Raw genomic sequence first — 21,829 nt, forward strand, 5'->3', positions numbered from 1 at the left:
GTCAGGTTTCAAGTGACAGCTAAGTGGTTTGGACATGCATCCCTTCAGCACATGGTGCTAGCATGAGTTGTGGAGGTGGAATGTCTAGTGAGAGGCTGGGGAAAGGGCCCAGGCACAGGAAGAGAGGGCAGCTGGCAGCAATTACCTTCCTTCCCTTGACTCTCTGATTCATTGTGTTGCTAGACTGAGTAGTCAGGTAGCTTGTGGCCGTGTTAGGCAAGAACTCAGAGTTCAAGAGTCTCAGAGGCTAAGAAGAAGAATGGGTTTGGTTAGAAGGAGGGAAACAAGAGCAGGGACAGCGCCTGGGCACTCTGTTCAGGCTGCGAATCCCTCTTAGTTGAGAGGCCAGGTATCTCAGTCAGGTCCTCTGCCCAGCATCCCCTTGGCCAGGCTCAGTTCATCTTAGGGATCTGGAGTGAGTGGGTATCTGTTAGCCAAGTCTTCGGTTACCCCAAATTAGCTCATGTCCTTTACTGCTTATTTCCTCTAATTATATAGTACATATCCAAACCCCCAATTATCCAGAATAGACCAGGCTGCCTGCTTCGTGTGGAAAACATTTGACAGTGGTTATGATTTTCTTGCCTAGACCTTGGCAGTGCCTTCGTCCCTCAACCTTCTGGCCCTTTAAGATTGTGAAATCCTTGTGCTTGTGTAAGTCAGGCACATCTTCTTGAGGAATTTCTTCACTGGGCAGCTTGCCCCTTTGAAACCTTAGTCATTCTGAGCAGTACCCAAAGAACCTCCTTGACTCTAATTTTTCTGCCATGGTCCTATTTGTATATAATATTTGTGGTGTCTGACTCTCGGTCTCTTATTGCTGAAACTCATGCCTGTGGATGTCTAGGTCACTCCTTAAAACCGGACAGCCCTTGATTACTAATGAGAGGTGACTCATTTCCTTCCAGGCAAAGACTGGCACTGATTGTCACAGTTTGTAAAATGCCTCTCCGCACAGCTCAGTGATGAGCTTCTATGTTGTTGGTGTTTTGTTTTGAAGAGAAGGTCTCTCTCCATAGCCTGGAACTACTGTGTAGGTTAAGCAGGCTTTGAACTCAGAGATCTACCTGTCTCTGCCTCTGCTGATTAAAGGCTTCTCAGGATTTATAAGCTAACGCCAACATCCTTGTAATCTGGGGGTGGGCAGGAGAGGCCTTCATGCTGAGTTTGAAGGGATGCCTGAAAAGAGTTCTCACCAGAGTCACCCAAGGGTCGATTCCCTGTGAGGTCTCTTCCCAGACCATTGTCTCTCTCACACACGTCAGTCATTAAAATGCCTCCTGTAACTTACCTGTAAGTCATGAGACATCTGCCATCATTAGTGCTGAAGAAGGCAGGCTGCCACGCTGGCATGGGGGGTGGGGAAGATGCTAAAGCCTGGAAAGGGACAGAGGTCCCTTGGTCTCTGCCTTTCCTCTTAGTGCCCTTATTGTAACACACACGGTTAGGTCTGTTCTGCTTGGTCCTTGCCTCCTTCTGTTTCCTGTGAGGGCTTAGCTCCAAGTGAGGCCTGAGCAACAGTCGTTCACATAGGTGCCACAGGCTCTTAGGGATAGTTAGGCTCCATGAGGGGCTGCCACAGGCTCTTAGGAGGGATAGTTAGGCTCCATGAGGGGCATGATTCTTGCCTAAGGAGTGGGACTTGGAGTCCTTACTTCCTGGGGTACAAGGCTGCTGAAGGAGTGAAGTGTCAGTGTTGAGGTTATCGCTTTCAGGAGGAGGCTAAAGACACCTTAGAGTCCTTCCCACTCACTGTGTGTGTGTATGGTGAGCTGTGGGGAAGACAGCCGAGTGAATTACTCTGCATTACATGACTGATTCGATTATAGATAGGGATTGAGTTATTTCTCTTGATCCCAGTAGGCAAGTTGGACATCTTATCTTTTTTCTTTTTCTTCATGGTAGCAACCTTTTAAGAACTGGTGTGGGTAAATATATGTATTATCATGTAAGCAAAACATAAAAACAAAAAAAAAGTGGGGTTTTATGGGGCAGTTTGAAAGAATAGGCATTTTACTTTTTAAAAGCTCAGTGAATCCAAACGATGTGGAGATCATAGTTCTCGGTGAGGCTCGTGTCCCAGGAACTCCAGGGCTGTGAACAGAACCGAGGGGACCTGTACAATTTTGAAGCGACTGTTGGACATTGTTTCTTAGCATTCTTAGATGGCCTCGCATCCTACTTTTAGAAAAGGTTGGTTTATTTTTATGTTATGTGTCAGGGTGCTTTGCCCGTGTGTATGAATGTACTCCACGTATATGCTTGGGATGCCTAGAAGGTCAGAAGAGGGCGTCAGGTTCCCCACAGGCAGAGTTACAGGGTGTTGTGAGCTGCCAGGTGAGTTCCAGGAACTGAACGCTGGTCCTCTGCAAGAGCAGCAAGTCTCATAGCGGCTGAGCCGCTGTCCAGAACCAAGCGTCTTATTTTTAACACAAGGAAGACTGAGGATCAGACAGGTTCAAGATTACATATCCAGCAGCAGAACCAAGGCTAGTCCGAGGAAACGGCCGGGGTTAGCAATGTCAGATCTGTGGCGGTCCTGAAGCCCTGGACGAGACATCTTGAAGACCATGTACTAATATACTTTAATATTTACTCAGATAGACAAAAACGTAACCATTGTTAGACACACATGGTCATATACACTTACACACACATATTTTATATGTGGCAGGTTTGGACTGTGTACATATAGACATGCACATGCACTTGTGAGTACACCCATGCCCTCGGAGTCTCCCGCAGAAGTGCCGTGAGGGCATCTGGGCATGTTTTCAGTGGAGTGCTGAGGAATGTGTGTGTATGTCTGTGGTGGCTTTGCCCACATGTCCAGTCAGGGAAGCGCCTCTCCAGAAACGCCGTAGTGCATGAGGTGTGGCGTGTGCTGCAGTTTCTGCTCTAGACCAACTGCTTATACTCGGGAGATTGTACTTGGCTCCGTCTGGATTCAGCCTAGGCCACTGCAGCTCAGGGCTCGCTGTGCTTGTCACCACAATCCCTGAAGCGTTTCTTCACATGCTTTTGCCTTTGATTGGGGTACAGTTGAGTGGTAAGTTCAGCATGTCTGTCGGAGGCTTGGTTTCTGTAGTATGAAAGACCACAGACCACTATAAAATCTCAGATAATTTTTACTCCCATTAATTGATGCCCTCCCCCTCAGGTCATGGTCCTGTTTTTAAGAGGAGTAGTGGTCAGTAGATGCCACCTTTGGGTTAGGAACCATAATTATTTTGCAGATGTCCATTGTTTTAGGTATGTCTGTCTGTCTGTCTGTCTTTACTTATTTATCTATCTTGGTGTTGGCAACCAATCTGGAAACTTAGCCGTTGGCAAATACTCTACCCCTGAGCTCCACTCCCAGCCTTTGTCTTCCTTTGTCTTTCTCTATACAGATGGTTTGGCAACTGACCACGATACTTATACCATTGGGCTGTGTTTCTGGAGTTAAACATAGTTCGTAATGGCTGTTTCTCAACTGGCCTGGTTTCCTTAACCCTATTTTATTTTTCTCCTTCTCTTTCTTTCGCTCTGGTCTGGGAGTTAAACCTAGGGCCTCACATATGGGACTCCAGGGTTTTACCGACTGAGTATTATCTCTAGCAGAAATGGCTTTATTTGTAGTGAACAAGAGTTCACCTAAACTGTCAGCCTTTTTGTCTTTACGCTGCTGTCAGTGATGTCCTGCCCTCAGAGCGGGTGTCAGCAAACTCCTTACAATGCTTGGTAGCACATTTTTCAGGCCAAGAGTCAAACTGTTAGTTCTGCATCACTTTATGCCCACTAAAGCACCACCAGTGATCGTTCCTGAGCTGATGATCCAAACACAGCTGGTAGATTTCTCTGGAGGACAAGCATCCACCTTAGGGCCACAGGAGCCACTGGAAAACCTCCTGCTTTCCCAGGAGAAGTGGCAGATGCCAGGAGAGCCACTGTTTCTGGTGTCGTCCTTGTTTTACTGTGCGGTGACGCAGAGGAGCTGAGATCGCTGCAGTGAGCTACTCTTGATCCCCCCGCTGCCCGCTTTTGGTTGGCACTATCTCTAGCTGAGATGGTCTGTGCCGGTCACAGCCAGGTTTCTACTAAACTAATGAGGAACACTGTTCAAAGACGTGAACGTCACAGGCTTTTCTTTGGCAAATAGTTGTTCTTATTACCAGCAAAGTAATAAATGTTAGTTGGTGTAAATGCTACAAAAGTTACCTTTTGTGTAGACAGGCTGGGGGTTGGGTGATGTGACACTGATGGTTTTAATAATCATGTTTGCTCTTAAAAGTGTCTCGAGAGGTGTGCAGGTGAGCCTGGAGCTGTGCAAAGCTGGCGCGGACTGGTACCTGCTTCCGGGCACAGCAGTGTACTGTGAGCCTATTACACAGGCACTGCAGTCTCTGCTGTGTGTGAGAGTCGGAGGGTTAGGGTCAGCAGATACACACCGAGAGCTGAGTCACTTTATATATAGGAAAATGTAAATGTGATTTAAAGAAATCTATTCCATGTGTCGTACAGCTTCGAATAGTCTTGGGTTTATGAAGGTTAAGAGGTAGGTACTCTGTGTATCAAGAATCTTAATTAGCTTAAAGATCCTTTAGGTAAATACCTCAACCCAGTGGTTCCCAAACTTCCAGGGTAATTGGAGTCTGGAGTCTTTGGGTTGTAAAGATTATGTGGACCCTTGCATTTTGCCCTTTGGCATCTGCTAAGAATGTGAGCGCTCGACAGCTGAATGACTTCCAAATGTTAGTCACTCTGCTTGGCACAGAGGGCATAGTAGAGAGTAGTTCTTGTCTATTAGAGGAGATAAATAATTGTAGTAAAGGTTACTACACTGTGTCAGATCTATGGGAACGTAAAGTGGGGATGTCCCTTCCAAACCTTCTCGTTCCCTTTCTCTCCCCCTTCCCCTTTCTTCTCCTTCCTGTAGCTTCCCCTCCTCCCCCCCTTTTCTTTTGGGGGTAAGGACAGGGTCTTATTGCCTGAGCCTCCCAAGTGTGCTCATAGGCAGCATGGGGCTACCGGCAGGAAATAATATTTAGGCAGAGGCTTGGAGGAATTTGAGGGCATGGTTATGACAGATGGTGGAGACAGTAGGACTCTGTGACTGGCGTGTGCGCAGGTCTGGCATGAGGCGTGTTGGATTGTGACATGTCCTTTGAGGTAGAGGAAGCTGAGTACAGAGAGAGTATAGTGCTTGAAGAAAAACTACATCAAGAAAATTGTTTCAAGACAATGCACCAGGTCAAAGTCTACTAGGAACTCAGGACTCTTTCCAGGGCTTGGGAATGGTGCGCAGTGCTTGAGGCTTGCATAGCATGAGCAAGGCCTGACTTCATCAGCAGTAATATAAAAGTCACCCAAATAGACAGTTAGGCTAGTCATACATTAACATAACGTATACAGCATCGTGCACATTCAGATGTGGGCCAGATACAGCGTAGTGGTGTAAGGAGTGCTCGTCGGTTACAGATCCTTGTTTCCACTGCACTTACAACAGACATCTTCTCAGGCACTTTGTCTGTTACAGTGGAGGGTGCTTTTTGTGAACTCTTGTGATGAGAGCAGGTTTGTGGTGTTTTAGTCACCTTTGGATATTTTTTCGGGGTCCAGGGAATATGGTAAAGGGCTGACTATGTACGGAAAGACACAGGAAGAGCCACCTTCTGCTACAGCAAGGACACAGCCTCAGCACTGTTTGTGTCCTGGTTCCATTGTTCAGAGGCTGCTGAAGGCCCTGGGCACTCAGCTGGGTCTCAGAGCTCTGGTAAGTGAGCTCAGACTGTCAGCTGGAGGACAAGAGCACTCGCAAAGTTCCCGTGTAAATAAAGCCTGTCTTCCTATTGCCCGGCTCCCCATTCCAGCGCCGACCTAGGGTCGAATTGCTGTGAACCAGCGGGTCTGAGGCCCTGCCTCTTCAGCCTCTTCAGCCTGGATGTGTTAGAGTCAGTGTGCTCATTGCTTCATTCAGATGAGGGGTGGAAAAACCTGAACACCTGTGAGCCAATCGAGGTAGGGCTCCAGAAGACAAACCCTGGCCTCCCAGCTCCCTTGTCGGAGTTTTCCTGTGGGAAACTTTTAATTTGGAAGCATTCAGCTAATGTGGGAATCAAGATTAACATTTTCTGAAATACTTGTACAAGAAAGGCAGAAATGTGCTGTCCAGGAAGCAGATTTACATAGTAGAAAAACGCCTGCCTTGCAGTCTTTGTGTGTCAGATGTGAGTGAGTGAGTGTGTGTGTTGGGGTGTGTTTGGGAGGTGTGGGTGTGTGTGTATGAGGGGGCGGGGGGGAGTGTGAGTGAGTGTTTGTGTGTGGGGGTCGGGTGGGGGGGAGAGAGAGAGAGAGAGAGAGAGAGTGTGTGTGTGTGTGTGTGTGTGTGTGTGTGTGTAGGGTTGATTGTATACTGGTCTTTGTTTCTTTATATCAAACCAAGAAGGCCCTAGAAAGCATGTTTTACCACAAACAGCCTGTTTGGGGCTCCACTGTGCACACCAGCACTTCCCCTTCTTACTGGGTAAGATATACTGTTTCCTTCTCTTTTTTCTTTATTTCCCTTCGTCTTTGGAAGTAGCAGCAGGGAATGAGTGTAGTGGGGGGTTGTGGGACAATGCATATGATAAAGCAGCTTCCATTTTCTATTATCAGGAAGTTAGCTGTAGGTCCACGCTGAACACAAAACGAAACAAAAGCCAAACAATAACAACAAAACAAGTCAGCAGTGAGCACAGCCCAGTTAGTTACCTTTGCACGGTCACAGAATTAAGAGGTTGATAGTCTAGCGAGATGTGGGGCTGAGGGACACGTTGAGGTTACCCAGTGGCCTGGGATATTGAGTGTAGCAGAGGCATTGAGACTGGAGTCTAAAAGCTTTGGGGCACCTAGATGTTTTCAGCCTGGCTTTGGGAATTGAAAGTTAAATAGGAACTTTCACTGGTTACTGCTAGCTTCATCTGTTAGCAATTACTTTTATCTACTTTAACGGGGAATGGGAACAGGGTAGGGGTGGGTGGTGGTGGCAGGAAACCTGGCTGGCATCATGGTCACAGGAAAGAACAGACTGATTTGAGGCCCTTTAAACTACAGACCTTTGTTACTGTCCAGCGTTTCATTTGGTTTGTGGGTCGTTAGCCCCCATCCCCCATGTACCTTAATGACCGGTTGTCCCCCTCCTGAGCTCAGTGGAGGCTGGCCGCCACCATAGAGCGGAGGGCTGAGAGGCCCAGAGCAAGACGAAAGTGGGTTGAAAGCCGAGTTCTGGTTAAAGAATTTTCTGCTGGAAACCAGCCCAGAGGGAGTCAAGAGGAGCTTTAATGAGGAGCAGCTGCACTGCGATGCAGCCCACAGGAGACATTTTCCCTCCATTCCACATTCTGCACAGTTTTTGAAAACTCACGATTTTGAAATTGCTGTTGTGTGAAGACTGCCCCTCCCTCCTGTGTGTGGTGGGGCTTCCTTTGTTGTTGTTTTTAATGACCAAATCCTCACCAACAATAAAAATAAAACTCCCAAAAACACAAGCAAAAGGGTTGCAGCACGGCCTGGGCACAATTTGGGCTCACCCTGCTGCTGGAACATTTGGTGGAAATGGGGTGAGCAAGCCCTGGTGTTTAGTTGGAAGAGAGGTTGTTTCTTCCTCAGACGTCACCCATTTTGGAGCTGACAGAGCTGCTCCCTGCTTTTGGCTTTTCTCTCGATGGGTGGCTGTTCACTTGGGAAATTCTCCTGCCCTGTATTACTGGGGAGACAGCCTACACTGTGGCCATTGCAGATGGACGATAGGTGGGAACTGCCATTCTTGTCCCTGTTCCATGTCCAGAATCCAGGCTACTGTGCCTGGGAGAGGCAGGGCCTGGCTGGCTGTTTCAGGGAGGGCCTTAAAGGAGTCCTTTCAGATGAAACCTTTTCTACTGCTTTCTCTCTTTCCTGCCTTCACCCTATTCTCCCATTGCATGTGCAATGAGCAGTAGCTTCTTTTGTGTCATTAGCAGCAGACTTGTAATAGGTAATGGCCGTAGCCCTGTGGACCAGGCAGTAAGTAAGCATCTGCCTGTGTCTGCATTTGCCTGCTGAGCTCATTTCCCAAGAACAGAGTCACACCTCTGGCTGTCCCTTCCACCGTCTTTTACTTAGCATAATAATGTTTTAGTGTGTCAGGTAGTCCGTCCCTTATTCTGGACAGATAATGTTTTATTGTGTGGATAGAATACTCACCAGGGGATGGGTAGTTGGGCTGTTTTACCTTCAGCTATTATGAATCATGCTGGCATGAACTTGTGAACGAAGAATGCTAGTGTGAGCATAGGCTTTTAGTTACTGTGGGGTGTGTGTGGGGGGACAGAATTTTAGGGAAAGATGTATCTTATAATGGAAAGACTGAAGACTGTTGAAGCAGCAAGCCAGTCATTTTACGTCACAATACTGTGAATACAGCATTTACTGTTTGCTGCATGGGGTTCTCAGTGCTGTGAAGACGTGAGGACCCCGTGAGGGCAGGCACTCATACTGAGTCTGTGTCACAAGAGAGAGGGCCAGTGCTGTGCTCCAGCTCCTACGGTGAACCAGATCTGCAGTGCAGGGAGCTGGTTCTGAGGTACAGGCTCAGCAGCAGGACAAATGAACACGGTGACGTCCTGCCGCTGCATCACGTTGGTGCAAGCAGGGGCTGGTTATCGCCTCTTGGGAATAGTTTAGAAATGCTTATACCACTCGATAGAAATTACCTTACGGTGCCTTAAGGTTTGATGCATGGAGGTGGGAATAGAGCCAGCAACAAGATGTCTGACCTGAGGCTTTAAAGATGATTAGAACTGCTATCAATAGGGGAACAGTTAACACAAGTGATAAGGAATTCAGTTAACAAGACTTGTCAGACACGGCAACTGTATATAACTTAAAGAGAGATTAGATAAAAGAGATGTCGAATTATGACCCTTAGGAAATTGGAAGAGCTGAAAGTTTCTTGGGGAAATGATCTTTCCCTAATGTTTTTCTTTACGTCATTGGCAGGACATATTATGATAGGTAGTGGCTTAGAAAGCTGAACCGGTGCCCTAGAGTGGCGTCCTTTGGAGTCTGCTGTGTTTAAATCATTGTAACAAGGACAAGCACTAAGTGTATGGTGGAGAAAAGAGCAGTGTGGCCCAGAATTGAACTGAAAATGGCCATAATGGAAAGGAAAAAGGTAGACCAACTTTGCTAGGCCTGGTCACATTCCAGATGGTATAGGAAGTGACCCACAGAGCTTCCAGTGGGACTGGGGGTGCCCTTGCGTGAGCAGAGAAATGTCAGCTAAACCTCACCAGGTCTGCACTCTTAGGAGGTGATCGGAGCCTCCTGGGTTGCAAGCTGTCTTCTGAGAAGTGAGACGTGGTCAGAAAGAAAGGACTGTCTGCACACTGAGCCCAAGAGGCTTGTTTGTACATGGATACAAACATACAGGCATCTTAGTAGAAAGGAAGGGAGGAGGGACGTCGTTGAAAAGGCAGGTTAGAAGAGACCTGTGTATATATGTCAAGGTAAACCTAAAGACACAGAGGGATGGTAAGCCCAGGACATTTTAAGTAGGAAGTCGGGTCTTCACCAATAAGTAAGTCTAGTTTCATGTACAGGGAGGTGGTTCTGCCTGTGGGCTTTAGAGGCCTCACTGCTGTGTATCATCCCGAGGACTCACACAGGGACTAAGGGCTCCATGTCCTTGCCAGCTTACAGCTTCCCTCTGTCATCCCTCCTTATGCCCTTGGGTGTGGCGATACCTGGCCTCATGCTGTTCCTTGGATAAGCTAGGGTTGCTCAGAGCCTTGGTTCTCCTGTCCCTTTGCTGTGCACACTTTCCCTTAGTCAGCCACCTCAGGCCTTCCTATTTAAAGTTGACTTGTCTCTCTTTCCCCAGAGGATGATGCTGGTCCCTGGAACTGGAGTTATCGTGGTTTTGAGCCACTATGTGGGTGCTAGGGCATAACCCAAAGCCGCGACCAGGGCAGCCTGTGCTCTTAACTGCTGAGACGTCTCACCATCCCCCATTCCTTCCGGATTTATTTTTCCTTCTGCCTAATGCATCTTGTACTTTTTTGCTTTTGTCCTCTGCTAGAATTTACATTCATGAACACAAAGGTTTTCCTAGCACAGTTGTTCCTCAGTATCAGCTGGGGATTGGCTCCAGGAGTCCCACAGAGCCTTTGTATAAAGTTATATAATATTTTTTGTTCAACCTGTGCATAAACTCCCACATTAAACCATCTGCACATTACCTTTAATGCTTAATATAATGTTAGTGCTGTGTAAACAGTTATAACAATATATATTCAGGGAGTGGCAGAGCAGCTGAACATGGCTAGTGCAGACGCCATCTTGCCCCGACCCGGGCATTTTTGACCTATGGTTGGTTGAGTCCTGGGATGCTGAACCTGCGTGCATCCATAACTACTGGAAAAAAAACGCCTGGCACGCAGTCAGTGTTTGCTAAGTGTTTGCTCTAACAGTTAATGAATGAGTTTAACACTTTTTGTACTAAACTAGTAGAGTATTCTCCATCATCATTAATGTCATGACTAATAAACATATTGGGTGCTGTTAATAGGCCCCATGTCTTCTGTACTGAGGAACGGGCAAACTTCTGCAAAGTTCCAGGATTAAATGTTTTTGTGGGCCATGTGGTCCCACTGCAGATATTCTACTCCGTGGTTGTGGCAGCCACGGCCATCTGCAAATGAGCAAGCCTGGCAGTGCTCCAACATGACTATTTATGGATGCGGAAATGAGAATTTATACATTTTCCAAGTGCCACAAAATATTATTTTCTAAGTTTTTCAAGCATCTACAAATGTAAAGACCATTCATGGTTTATAGGCCATACAGAAATGGGCCAAACCAGACCCCTAAGGCATTCCTTGCTTTTTTCCACTGTGGCCAGCTTCTTAAACAGGATCTACTTAGTGGAAACTTATTTTTTTATACTTGATAAGGAATGACCATTTGGATTAAACCCTGGAATCAGAGAATTCAGAAATGCATCGCTGAGGTCCCAGAACTTTTCCTGTTGACCCATTTCTGTTTTCCCGGGGACCTTGTTCTCATTGAATGTTCATGATGTTGACATTTAAATGAGTTTGCATTTTCTCAGCCAATGCCACATGGCAGCGCTGGGGGTGGTGTAATAGTTGAGGAGCAGAGCTGGGCAGAGCCCACCCGGGTTTACAGGCACACATTATTCACACGGTGCATGGTTCCCACCCTGGAAGATCAACAGGCCTGATGCCCAGAGGCCTGTTGCTGTGAGTGGGAGGTGGGATACAGTTTCTTAGCATCTTCCACAACTCATTTCTTGAATAAGCTGCAAGTGCTTTTAATAATCCCTCGCAGGGTTAATTTTAGCCATGCCACAGTGCTGTTCTCAGTGCCTCTATTTAAGAAAAAAGAAGTCCAGCAAAGTTCCATAGCCTATTGTCAAACAAGCTGTGATTTGGATAAGCCATCATATTTTCCTCAGCAAGCATGGAGAGAAAAAATTATTTGCTGAGTATTTTAGTGCTCATAATATTTTTTTTTCATGTATTGAGTTTCCTGGTTCTCACACAATCCATGGTGTAAGTAGCCTTTTTAACTACTTAAGATGTCAGTGAGGAGAAGCAGCCAGTCCAAAGCCATTGCATCTGGACTTGTCTTAAAATTAACTAATTTATTTTTCATTATATGTCTGCGTGTGTCTGTGTGTGGGTGTGTGCATGTGAGTGCAGGGAAGCCAGAGTCATCAGGTTCTCCTGGAGCGGTAGTTACAGGTGCTTGTGAGTTGCCTAATGTGGGGTGCTAGGAACCAAACTCAGGCCCTCTGCAAGAGCAGAATGCTCTTAACCACTGAGCTATCTCTCAGCCCTGACGCCCAGGCTCTTGACAAGACCTCTGCCCTTCTGAAGTGCACTCACTGTCCATGGCCAGTCTGTTGGTTTCATCACGGTGAACTCTGCTCCCTGCCTGTCTGGAGAGTGACTTACTGATGAAGAAGCTCCAGAGTCCTGTCTGCTCCTCCCCACCACACTACAGTGTATAGTTCTGGGAAGGGGTAGGAGGCATTAGCTGATTACATCACCACACTGTCCCTGTTTACCAGCTATTTTCTCCACCAGTCATTACAGCTACTGCACAGTTCTTCTGACCATGTTGTCTTAGTTCCCTGGTTTCATGCCTTCCTCATTTTCTCAAAAACAGTATGGCTAGTGAGGTGTCTTTGGTGTTCTTGGAAGAGTAAGGAAGGAGTTCAGTGCTTCCTGTCATCAGAGAAGACGGGACAGGAGCTGGGTTTGAGGGTGAAGGTTTGGTTTAAAGATGTTTTAGGTAGTAGTGGTACAGGCTTCTATGTCACTTTCTTGTCCTCTAAAAAGTAAAATTGACAAATAGGTCACTCAGGTACCTGGAGTTCCAGTCAAACGGCACACATTATAGTTAGAAGCATTCTCAGTCTTTGTGTTCTTTTTACACAGTCGTTAGTGTCCTAATTAAACAACTTCTCTCCCTTTCCGATGCTGTTAGAGAACATTTCTATAAGTGATACGTGTGGTTTGGGGTGGCTGTGTGCCTTATGAACTAAGAGGAACGGCTTCTCAAGAACTAATTAGAAAATATGGGAAAGGCTAGAGAGATGGCTCAATGGTTAAGAGCACAGGACTCGCTGCTCTTCCAGAGGTCCTGAGTTCAATTCCCAGTACCCACATGGCAGTATTCACAACCATCTGTACTGAGATCTGACGCCCTCTTCTGGTGCGTTTGAAGACAGCTACAGTGTACTTATATATAATAAATAAATATAAAAACAACAAAAGAAAATAAAATATGGAAAAAGTTGTTTTGAAGCAGGATCTCATACAATCCTGGCTTTGAACCCCTGACCCTCTGCTTTCTCTCCCAAATCCTGAGAATGCAGGTGTGTGTCATCAGCTAGAGTGTTATTCTTGAATTATTTCCCTGCTGTAGACAGTTGTTTCTGTGGTACTTGAGATTTTCTATGCATTCTTAATTATATCATTTTTCATTTGCTTATTCATCAGCATTTAAGATGTCTGTTTGAACCCTTCCTGAACCTTTCTTTTCTTCTGTCTGTCTCAGCCGCCTGAACGCCACCCCGAGAGCCATGTGCAGAGCAGAGAGATTCCTACCATTTCCTATACTCAGTTGAGAAGGAGCCCATGATGCCAACTCTGTGTTAACTGGGACATCTATAGGGTTCAGTGTACTTGTCATCATGAGAGTGTCTTAGTCCTGTCCACTGCCTCATCAGAGTGAGGAAGTTACCGCCACAAAGGAGGGAGGTCTGCACAGCACTTTATAGTGAGACCATCTCAGTCTGTTTTACCTCTGAGGAAGTGTCATCCTGACTGACTGTAGCTGACCCTGCTGGGCCACCCATCTGGTCTTCTGTTACCTGCCAGGACTCACAGGGACTTGGGGATATAGTAAATTCTCTGAGCACCACCTCTCCTGTAGTCAGGGAGTTTGTAGGTTGGACCTTTACATGTCTTTGTTCACACTTGAATATTTTCTTGCATGTACAGATCATTTTCTGATCTTTGGACTCACAAGAAATCAGTTGTTTTTCATGGAATCTTTTTTTTTTTTAAATACAGATGTCCAGAGGGCTTCTTGGGAGAATATTGTCAACATCGAGACCCTTGTGAGAAGAACCGCTGTCAGAATGGTGGTACTTGTGTGACGCAGGCCATGTTGGGAAAAGCCACCTGTCGATGTGCTCCAGGGTTCACAGGGGAGGACTGCCAATACTCGACCTCTCACCCCTGTTTTGTTTCCCGCCCCTGTCAGAATGGAGGTACCTGCCACATGCTCAGCTGGGACACCTATGAGTGCACCTGTCAAGTTGGCTTCACAGGTAATGTGTCTGACTTTCCGGTGTCTGAAGTGACCTGTGTTAGCTACTTCTCGCTGTTGTGAGAGAACACCTCGATCACAGCAACTCCGAGAAGCAAGACTTTGCTTTCTGTTATGGTTCTAGAGGATGGATCCATAGTAGCTAGGAAGGCATGGCGGCCGTCAGAAAGTTGGCTGGTCAGTTTTCACTCACCAGTACAAAGCAGAGCAGGGCAGAAGTGGGAGGAGACTGCAAGCTCACAGCCTGCCCTCATCCATGTGCTTCCTGTAGTAGGGTCTCCATCTCTTAACAATTCTGTAACCTCCCCAAACGTACTGCCAACTGAGGACCAAGTGCGTAGATGCTTGACTCTGTGAGGGATATTTCTCCTCACATCAGGGCCCCCAACTCCACTGTACATTTAGCATTATGATACAAGTTGGAATATGGGGAAAGGTTCAGGGACACTTAAAAATCTGTTAACAGCTAAGTGTTAGCTATATAAACAGGAAAAGGTTAAAAATATGATTAAGAGGACATAAAATGGGGGTTGGGGATTTAGCTCAGTGGTAGAGCTCTTGCCTATCAAGCGTAAGGCCCTGGGTTCGGTCCCCAGCTCCGAAAAAAAGAAAAAAGAAAAGAAGAAAAAAAAAAAGCGGACATAAAATGTGTGAGATCCTTTATATAGTATAGAAGAAAATAATTCAAGAATAACGTTCTTGGGGTTGGGGATTTAGCTCAGTGGTAGAGCGCTTACCTAGGAAGCGCAAGGCCCTGGGTTCGGTCCCCAGCTCCGAAAAAAAGAACCAAAAAAAAAAAAAAAAAGAATAACGTTCTTAAACATTTTCATATTGAGGCACTGAGAATCTTTTAATTTGTAAGATGAACAGTCAGCGTGTCCTCTACCTTTGGAGAGTTTGAAGGTACAGGGGAGGAAAAAGAAAAAAGGTAGATACCTTGAAGTATTTGCTTAGACACTCAGGAAAATTGTTTGAAGAAAATGTAGTGTTGACTTGTTTCCGTCACTGAAGAGCAAACTCAGTAACCATATAGTGTGGAAAATCCACGTTTTCTTCACTAGCGAACGTGATTGAGAGCCTGGTGGGGACCCAGCCTCGTTGCTGTGGTGGCTGGCATGCGCTGAGGAGATGGCACGCTTCAGGGTGGGCATCAAGGATGGTTTGAAGAGGTGGCAGAGTTGTCAGCATAAGGGGGAGCCCAGCAGGTAAATGACAGTGTTCCCAGCAACGACCAGGAGCTAGGAGAGCAGGCAGACCCGAGCCTGGGCCACAGGACTGATGGAATGCTACCGGCATGGCTTTACGTAGCCAACATGAGTCCCTCATGTGCCCTGCCCCTGAATCTTTGAGTCTTACCGTACGGCCTCAGGGAACTTTGAGAAAACACCATTTGGTTGAGGATCTTGAGGTGGCACTCCTGTCCTCTGTAGATTCTGAAGTCTAGGGGTCTCCATGTAAGCAGATTGTTCTTCACTTGGTGGCAGAGGGAGCTGCCGAGTGTGGGCCTGGCTCCCTCAGGGAGTGGCACTGAGTTCTGTTGCCCTTCCCTTAGGAAAGCAGTGTCAGTGGACAGATGTCTGTCTGTCTCATCCCTGTGAAAATGGAAGCACCTGTAGCTCTGTGGCCAACCAGTTCTCCTGCAGATGTCCTGCAGGCATCACAGGCCAGAAGTGTGACGCCGACATCAATGAATGTGACATTCCAGGACGCTGCCAACATGGTGGCACCTGCCTCAACCTTCCTGGGTCCTACCGATGCCAATGCCCTCAGGGCTTCACAGGCCAGCACTGTGACAGCCCTTACGTGCCCTGTGCACCCTCACCCTGCGTCAATGGAGGCACCTGCCGTCAGACTGGAGACTTCACTTCTGAATGCCATTGCCTGCCAGGTGAGGAGCTCTCGGCTCTCTGGAGTGGGGAACCAGCCTCAGGATGAAGGTGGAGGTGTGAGAGGCTCAGAACCTCCCTTACCAAGAAAGCAGGGGAAGGGAAGCGAGGCTTTGTGTGGGGCGGATTGCTGGCAAGGGAGGGTTTTTATGGGATCACTGTGATCCATAAATAGAGCAGGGGTTAATTTAACATGTCAAGAGTTTATGACGATGAGTGCTTAGGAAATTGTTTATTGTCCCTTTTGGAGAAACAGCTCCAAGAAAGGGCCAGATCTAGGGTGGGGAAGACTGTGAGAACCGTGTGTGTGTGTGTGTGTGTGTGTGTGTGTGTGTGTGTGTGTGTGTAGTAAGCACTGTAAGCCAAAGTGATATCAAGACAGGAGGATCAGCTTCTTTTATGCTTCTGCCCCAGAAGAAGAGTTACCTCTCCCTTGTCTCCTCCTTGACTTGGGAGGAGGGTAGTCCTTTCCACCTTGACATAGGAGATGATCCTTTCACCTTGACATGGGGGTGTCCTTCCCACCTTCAAGCTGGAGACGTTTGAAAGAAGCTCTTCTGTTAACCGAGGTGTTTTCCGACAAGCTCTGACTGACACCGTGGGAGAAACTAATCTAGACATACTGCTGCCGTTCTCTTGGCTGCTCAGGGCCTAAGTACACACACAGCCCAGCTCCAAAGTACAGAGGAGTTGTGTTTGGAGGCCCAGAGCCTGGGTTCCTTAGAGGGAGAAGGGAGCAAGCCTGGCCAGCTCACTGCACTCTGTATAAAAGTAATGAGGATGCTGAAAACCAGGAATTTTGATTGGGAACAGAGCACCAGCAGCTGGAGCAGATGAATTACTAAGCAACAAAGATTCTGTTTTTATACAAATACCCTTAGCACAAAAACAAAAGAGAAAACTGCGTGTGGGGTGTATGTGTAATGTGCTAAATCAGCAGGATTGCCTCAAAAAGAAGTTGTTCAGCCACTCTTCGAGTGGGAATCCTAGACTCCGGTGTTGAGAATGTGGCTCACACATAATGGCTTGTGTGTTTCATCTTTAGGAGATTAAAGGTCAAAGGTCAATCCTTAGTATAAAACCAAATGACAATTTATTTCAAACTTTGACTTATTTATTTTATGTTTAAGAGTGTTTTGACTACATGTATGTCTCTACACATGTGTGTCTAGTGGCCAAGGAGGTCAGAAGAGGGCATTGTAGTCCTCAAAACTGAAGTTATAAGTAGTTGTGAGCCACCATGTAAGTGCTAGGAACTGAACCTGGATCCTCATCAAGACCAGCAAGTGCTCTTAACCATTAAGCCCTCTCTTTTTAGGTCAGTGGTTCTCAACCTTCCTAATGCCGTGACCCTTTAGTACAGTTCCTCATGTTGTGGTGACCCCAACCACACAGTTATTTTGTTGCTACTTCATAACTGTAACTTTACTGTTATTATGAATCGTAATATAAATATCCGATGCACAGGGTATCTGATATGTGACCACAAAGGGGTGGCCACTCACAGGTGGAGAACCACTGTTCTAGACCCAGTTTGTGAGTTTAATTTAGCAAAACTTAAGTGACTTACTGCTGTGCCCCAGATGCTGCTGTGCCCTTGCTACAGCAAGCAGCATGTCAGGAGCCCGAGTCCAGCCAGCCACTACCACGACGCATAAGGAAGTACATTTAACCATCCTGCTCTCTCTCTCAATCAGGGGTAGAGAGCACTGTCGTTCTAGACGCTGAATAAATGTTTAGTTAGAATGGCTATCGCCTATATTATCACACAGAAGGAAAAACCAAGATATCTTTCTTTGCGCTTGGATTTGTTTGCATTTTAGGACCTAAAAACAGAAATAGAAATATAAACAACTTCCTTTGTAAATATTTTAATATTGCAAACATTCTAATAATATAATGTAATGGCCCAACTGGCTCATAATTGAAGTTAGTGTGATTTATTGCTGGGGGCCGTGTGCCATTTTCAGTTTCAAGAAAATTGCTTTTAATAGTTGCCTAGAACAGGAGGCTGGTTTGGCAGCAAGATATTGACAGGAAGTTAGAGAGGTCAATACAGGAAGTCTTTAGCTGGGAGAGCGATTATTCACCCGCATTGTTCTGCATTGTTATCCGCTAGGCGTGATAACGAACCTCAGGGAATTCTGAGCGAGTCCAGGAAAGGCTTTCAATGAGGATAGCAGCTTCTCCTTGAGAAAGGAAATAACCAGGAGTTCCGCAGCCAGTGCACTGCCAGGGCTGGAGTAGTGGAGTAAGGAGGTTCGGCTGTATTTCATGCTGTGCTTGGGGTGCATGTGTGTGCACACATCTCTAATACTTTGCAGATAGGTATAATTTTTTGAGTTTTCTCAGGGGCAGTATCTAGAGTCTGGCCTGGTAAGTCACTGAGAGTTTCACGGCTGATACAGAAGCAGGCCACTGGACTTGGGCAGGCCATTTCCAAAGCCAGCGCCCGGTGTACCTGGTGGCCATCACACTGCTCATCTGCTTCTGAGACTGCCTTGGAGTGTTTGACAGTTCATTGCATGTTTTGAGCAGTTTGGATTAATATTAAAAGTATTTACTTTATGGGAAAAGAAGACACTTCCACTGTAATCACTTAGTGTTTGCTTTGCCTTAGCCGGGGGTACGGCACACGGAGCAGAGGGTGTAGGTTACCAGACTGGCGCTTGCACTTTGGGATCATGTGATCTGAGACAGATGGCTACCTTCTGTATGTAGAGAAGGAGTGGGAGGTGCACAGCACTGGGAGCAAATCTGCATTTCCAGAGTGTGGAAGACCTCGCACTCTCTTCCATCCCAGGCGAGGTCTGGGCAGTGCCCTCTCGGGTTTCCCTTCTCATTTCCCCTCCTTGCCCCTGCTCTGCACGAGGGATTGAGATGCTGCTAAAATAGAAATGTCTATGTGACTAGCACCCCAAGTTTAATAGAATCGACACTTCAATTGTCACAGTGGGGAAACTGAGTCAGCAGGTCACAAAGCAGTTGGTCAAGGTCTCTTGCATCCCTTGCATTGCTGTTTCCTGTTGCAGCGCAGATCTTTGCATTCTAATCGTGCTCTGACGACTATATTTACAATTATAGCCACCCCTCCAACCCCATAATTACTGGCCCTGGCCTAAGTTTTTGTTTTCTTTTTCTGCGACACTTAGCGTCCTGCTGTATAACTTGTACTCTGTCATTTCTTTTATGGTGCCTGTTGTTTCCAGGCTCGACTGAAGGTCACGATCCTTGCTTTTGCCTATTGATGACTGCCCCAAACACCTGAAAACAGGACCCATGTGGAACAGGCCCACAGACACTTGACTGCTGATTGAGTGTAGAATCTTGTCAGGATGGGGGGGTGTAACATTTCCTGTCTGGAATCCTGCAGCTCAGGTTTGGCTGCCTTTGTCCAAGGACACTGTAATACTGGCTGAAAGTGATTTTGAGTGTTCTGAAAAGTTGGAGTTCTGAAAACTGTAGAGGAGCACAGAAGTTAGTGATCCTGTTTGTATGGTCAAGGTGTAGTTTTTCCTGCACAGAGCACTGTGGTTACTGTGTTGACTGCAGTTTTCCAGGACCCGTGAGGAAGGAATTCATACCACCAAAGTGATTCAGTTTGTGCAACACTGAGAGAGAGAGAGAGAAATGTTCACAGTTGGAACAGATAGTTCTGGAACTACTGGCCTTTTTTTTCCTTCTCTCTATATGATGACTTCTTGGAATGCCATCTTGTCTGTCCACTGCTGTCAGAGAAACCATGTTCTTGTGAAGGTGCAAGGGCCTGGATGCTCTGCAGACTGAGTATATGTCATCTTCCTGACAGTAAAGGACTCACCCTTGTGTGTCTTCTGTGTCCTTTGTTATTGCAGAGCAGAAGTACAACCAGCAGTGGTTCCCTCTACCATTTTCACACTCAGGAACATGTGCTCTTCTCTTGCATGTTCTCATTACACAGACACACACACACAGACACAAACAGACACACACACACACACACACACACACACACGAAGAGAGAGGGGGGGCAGACAGACAGACAGACAGACAGACAGACAGAAGATACCCACAGCTTCACCTTTGTGAGATTTCTTTCCAGGAAAAAGATGGCGTCTCTCTTGGCTTTGGTCCAGCTGCGCATTCCCAGCTCTCCATTATTCCTGAAGTCTCTCAGTCTGACCTGAATGTCAGCCCATCGCTTCTCTTCTCCCAGCTGCTTTCCACCCTCACTGAAAGGGCCTGAAGACAGGAAGACACCAGCTCTCCTGAGAGAGCTGCTGTCTGTGGGAGGATGTGTCCCTCACTGAAGGTTGCTCAGCAGGGTGGCCCACAGTTTCCTAAAGGCACAGTCTTAAAATGGCTCTTCGGAGTTTAATTTTCTCCTTTTGGCCTTTTAAGGACTGGAGTTGGCTTTCAGCAGTGGACTCCTTTAGTGTGGCCATTCGAGCCCTTCTGTGACTGTGACACATCTACTTACTCCTACATCTGATCTATGTGTCACTCCTCCTACAGACTTGAAACGTTTTAAGGAAATGATGGCCGTAATTGACTGTCCCGCCCCCACTTTTGGATGAACAATTTCTTTCAAGAATTTGCTATCCCTTTTCAGAAAGAGTTCTAGATCTTTAGTTATTAATGTAGTTATTTTTTCTGTATCTCTATTTTAAAAGCATCAATCCTGACTTACTTGGGGGAGGAATGAATGTGGCTTGAGTTTGCTCAGATCTGGGGACTTTTGACCTAAGATCTGCTTTGAGGTTGTTGAAGGGAAGCTCTCATGTCTCATAAAACTGAGTAATACTGGGTAGTACTCCGGTTCCTTCCTGGATGCTGCTGCTTATTAGCCAAGCCATTCTGGGCTAGTGATCCCATCCCAGTTCCCCTTAGCTTCCGCATTTGTAATATAAGAGGCTTAAAGGAGATGATCTCCAGCGGATGCTCTAATCCCCTTGATGCAGAATAGTATGAGCTCATATGTTTAAGAACCTTCCCCTAGACTAACAGGTTTACTGAGAGATACTTTACACAACATACGGTTTCCTCTTATAGATGCACAGTTCTGTGACTCTTACTAGACTTACAGATTTGTGTCATCATCTCCACAGTTAGTTTTGTAATGGTCTCATGCTGCAGAAGAACCACATACCGCCCATCTTCCTAATTCCCTCCAGCGCTTAGTGACTGCTGATGGGCTTTGTGACTGTGTTTGCCTGCTGTGGACATTTTACATAGTTGGAAACATACTGTGTGACAATCTGGCCCTATTCACTTAGTGTGACTTTGATGCTCTACAGCACGGTAGGACACATTGACACTCCTTTCCTTTTCCCGCTGGCTGACAGTCTACTGCTCAGTCTTGCCACCGTGCATTTCTCAGGTGCTTGACATTTTGACTCTGTGTTCACCCGGGAGTGGAGTTGCTGAGTCACACGGTAACACTAACTTTCAGGCATGGCCAGACTCACAAGAAGGTCACACTGTGCTATGCTCCTACCAGCAGTGAAGTAGTATTCCAGTCCCCACACTTGTGGTGGCATTGTCACCGTCTGCCATTTGATTACAACAGTCCAGATGGATGTGAAGTTAGCCATCTCTTTGATTTGTGCTTCCCTGGTAGCTTGCAGTGACAAGACATGGTCCTTGTGCTTACTGTTTATTCGATTGTTTGGGGGGTGTCCCCTGAGAGCCTTTGTCATTTAGTGATTGGGTTATTCGTATTTTTTATTAAGCTGTATAAGTTCTAAGAAAAAAATACATCCTCAATCTAAGTCTTAACTGTATATGTGACTCACAGGCACTTTCTCCTGTTCTGTGGGCTGCCCCCTGTCCCACTCCCCTCTTGCTATTTAGATGTTCTGAGGAGATCTCTTTTTCTTTAACTGCTTGTGCTTTTGGTCATATTTAAGCAAGCTTTGCTTAGCTCAGGTTAGAAAGATCCACTTCTATCATCAAAGAAAGTCAGGCTGGCCCTGAAGACAGAACTGGGGCAGAGGCTGTGGAGGAAAGCTGCTCGTCGAGCCTGCTTTCTTATGTACCGTATCCACCAGTCTAAGTGCGAACCTTCGACAGTGGACTGGGCCTTCCCACATCAAATCATC

At 46.6% G+C, this 21,829-nt stretch overlaps 1 protein-coding gene across 1 annotated transcript in view; it reads left to right on the forward strand.

Annotated features, from left to right (window-relative positions):
* The window catches only part of Notch2 (notch receptor 2), a 133,379-nt gene that overhangs the window by 42,519 nt on the left and 69,031 nt on the right, over positions 1–21,829 (forward strand). Inside the window, 2 exon segments of the mRNA NM_024358.2 lie at positions 13,605–13,864; positions 15,416–15,751. Of these exon segments, the coding sequence (NP_077334.2) occupies positions 13,605–13,864; positions 15,416–15,751 (596 nt within the window).

This window comes from Rattus norvegicus, chromosome 2 (genome assembly GCF_021556685.1).
Source record: "Rattus norvegicus strain SHRSP/BbbUtx chromosome 2, alternate assembly SHRSP_T2T, whole genome shotgun sequence".
Taxonomy (NCBI): Eukaryota; Metazoa; Chordata; class Mammalia; order Rodentia; family Muridae; genus Rattus; species Rattus norvegicus.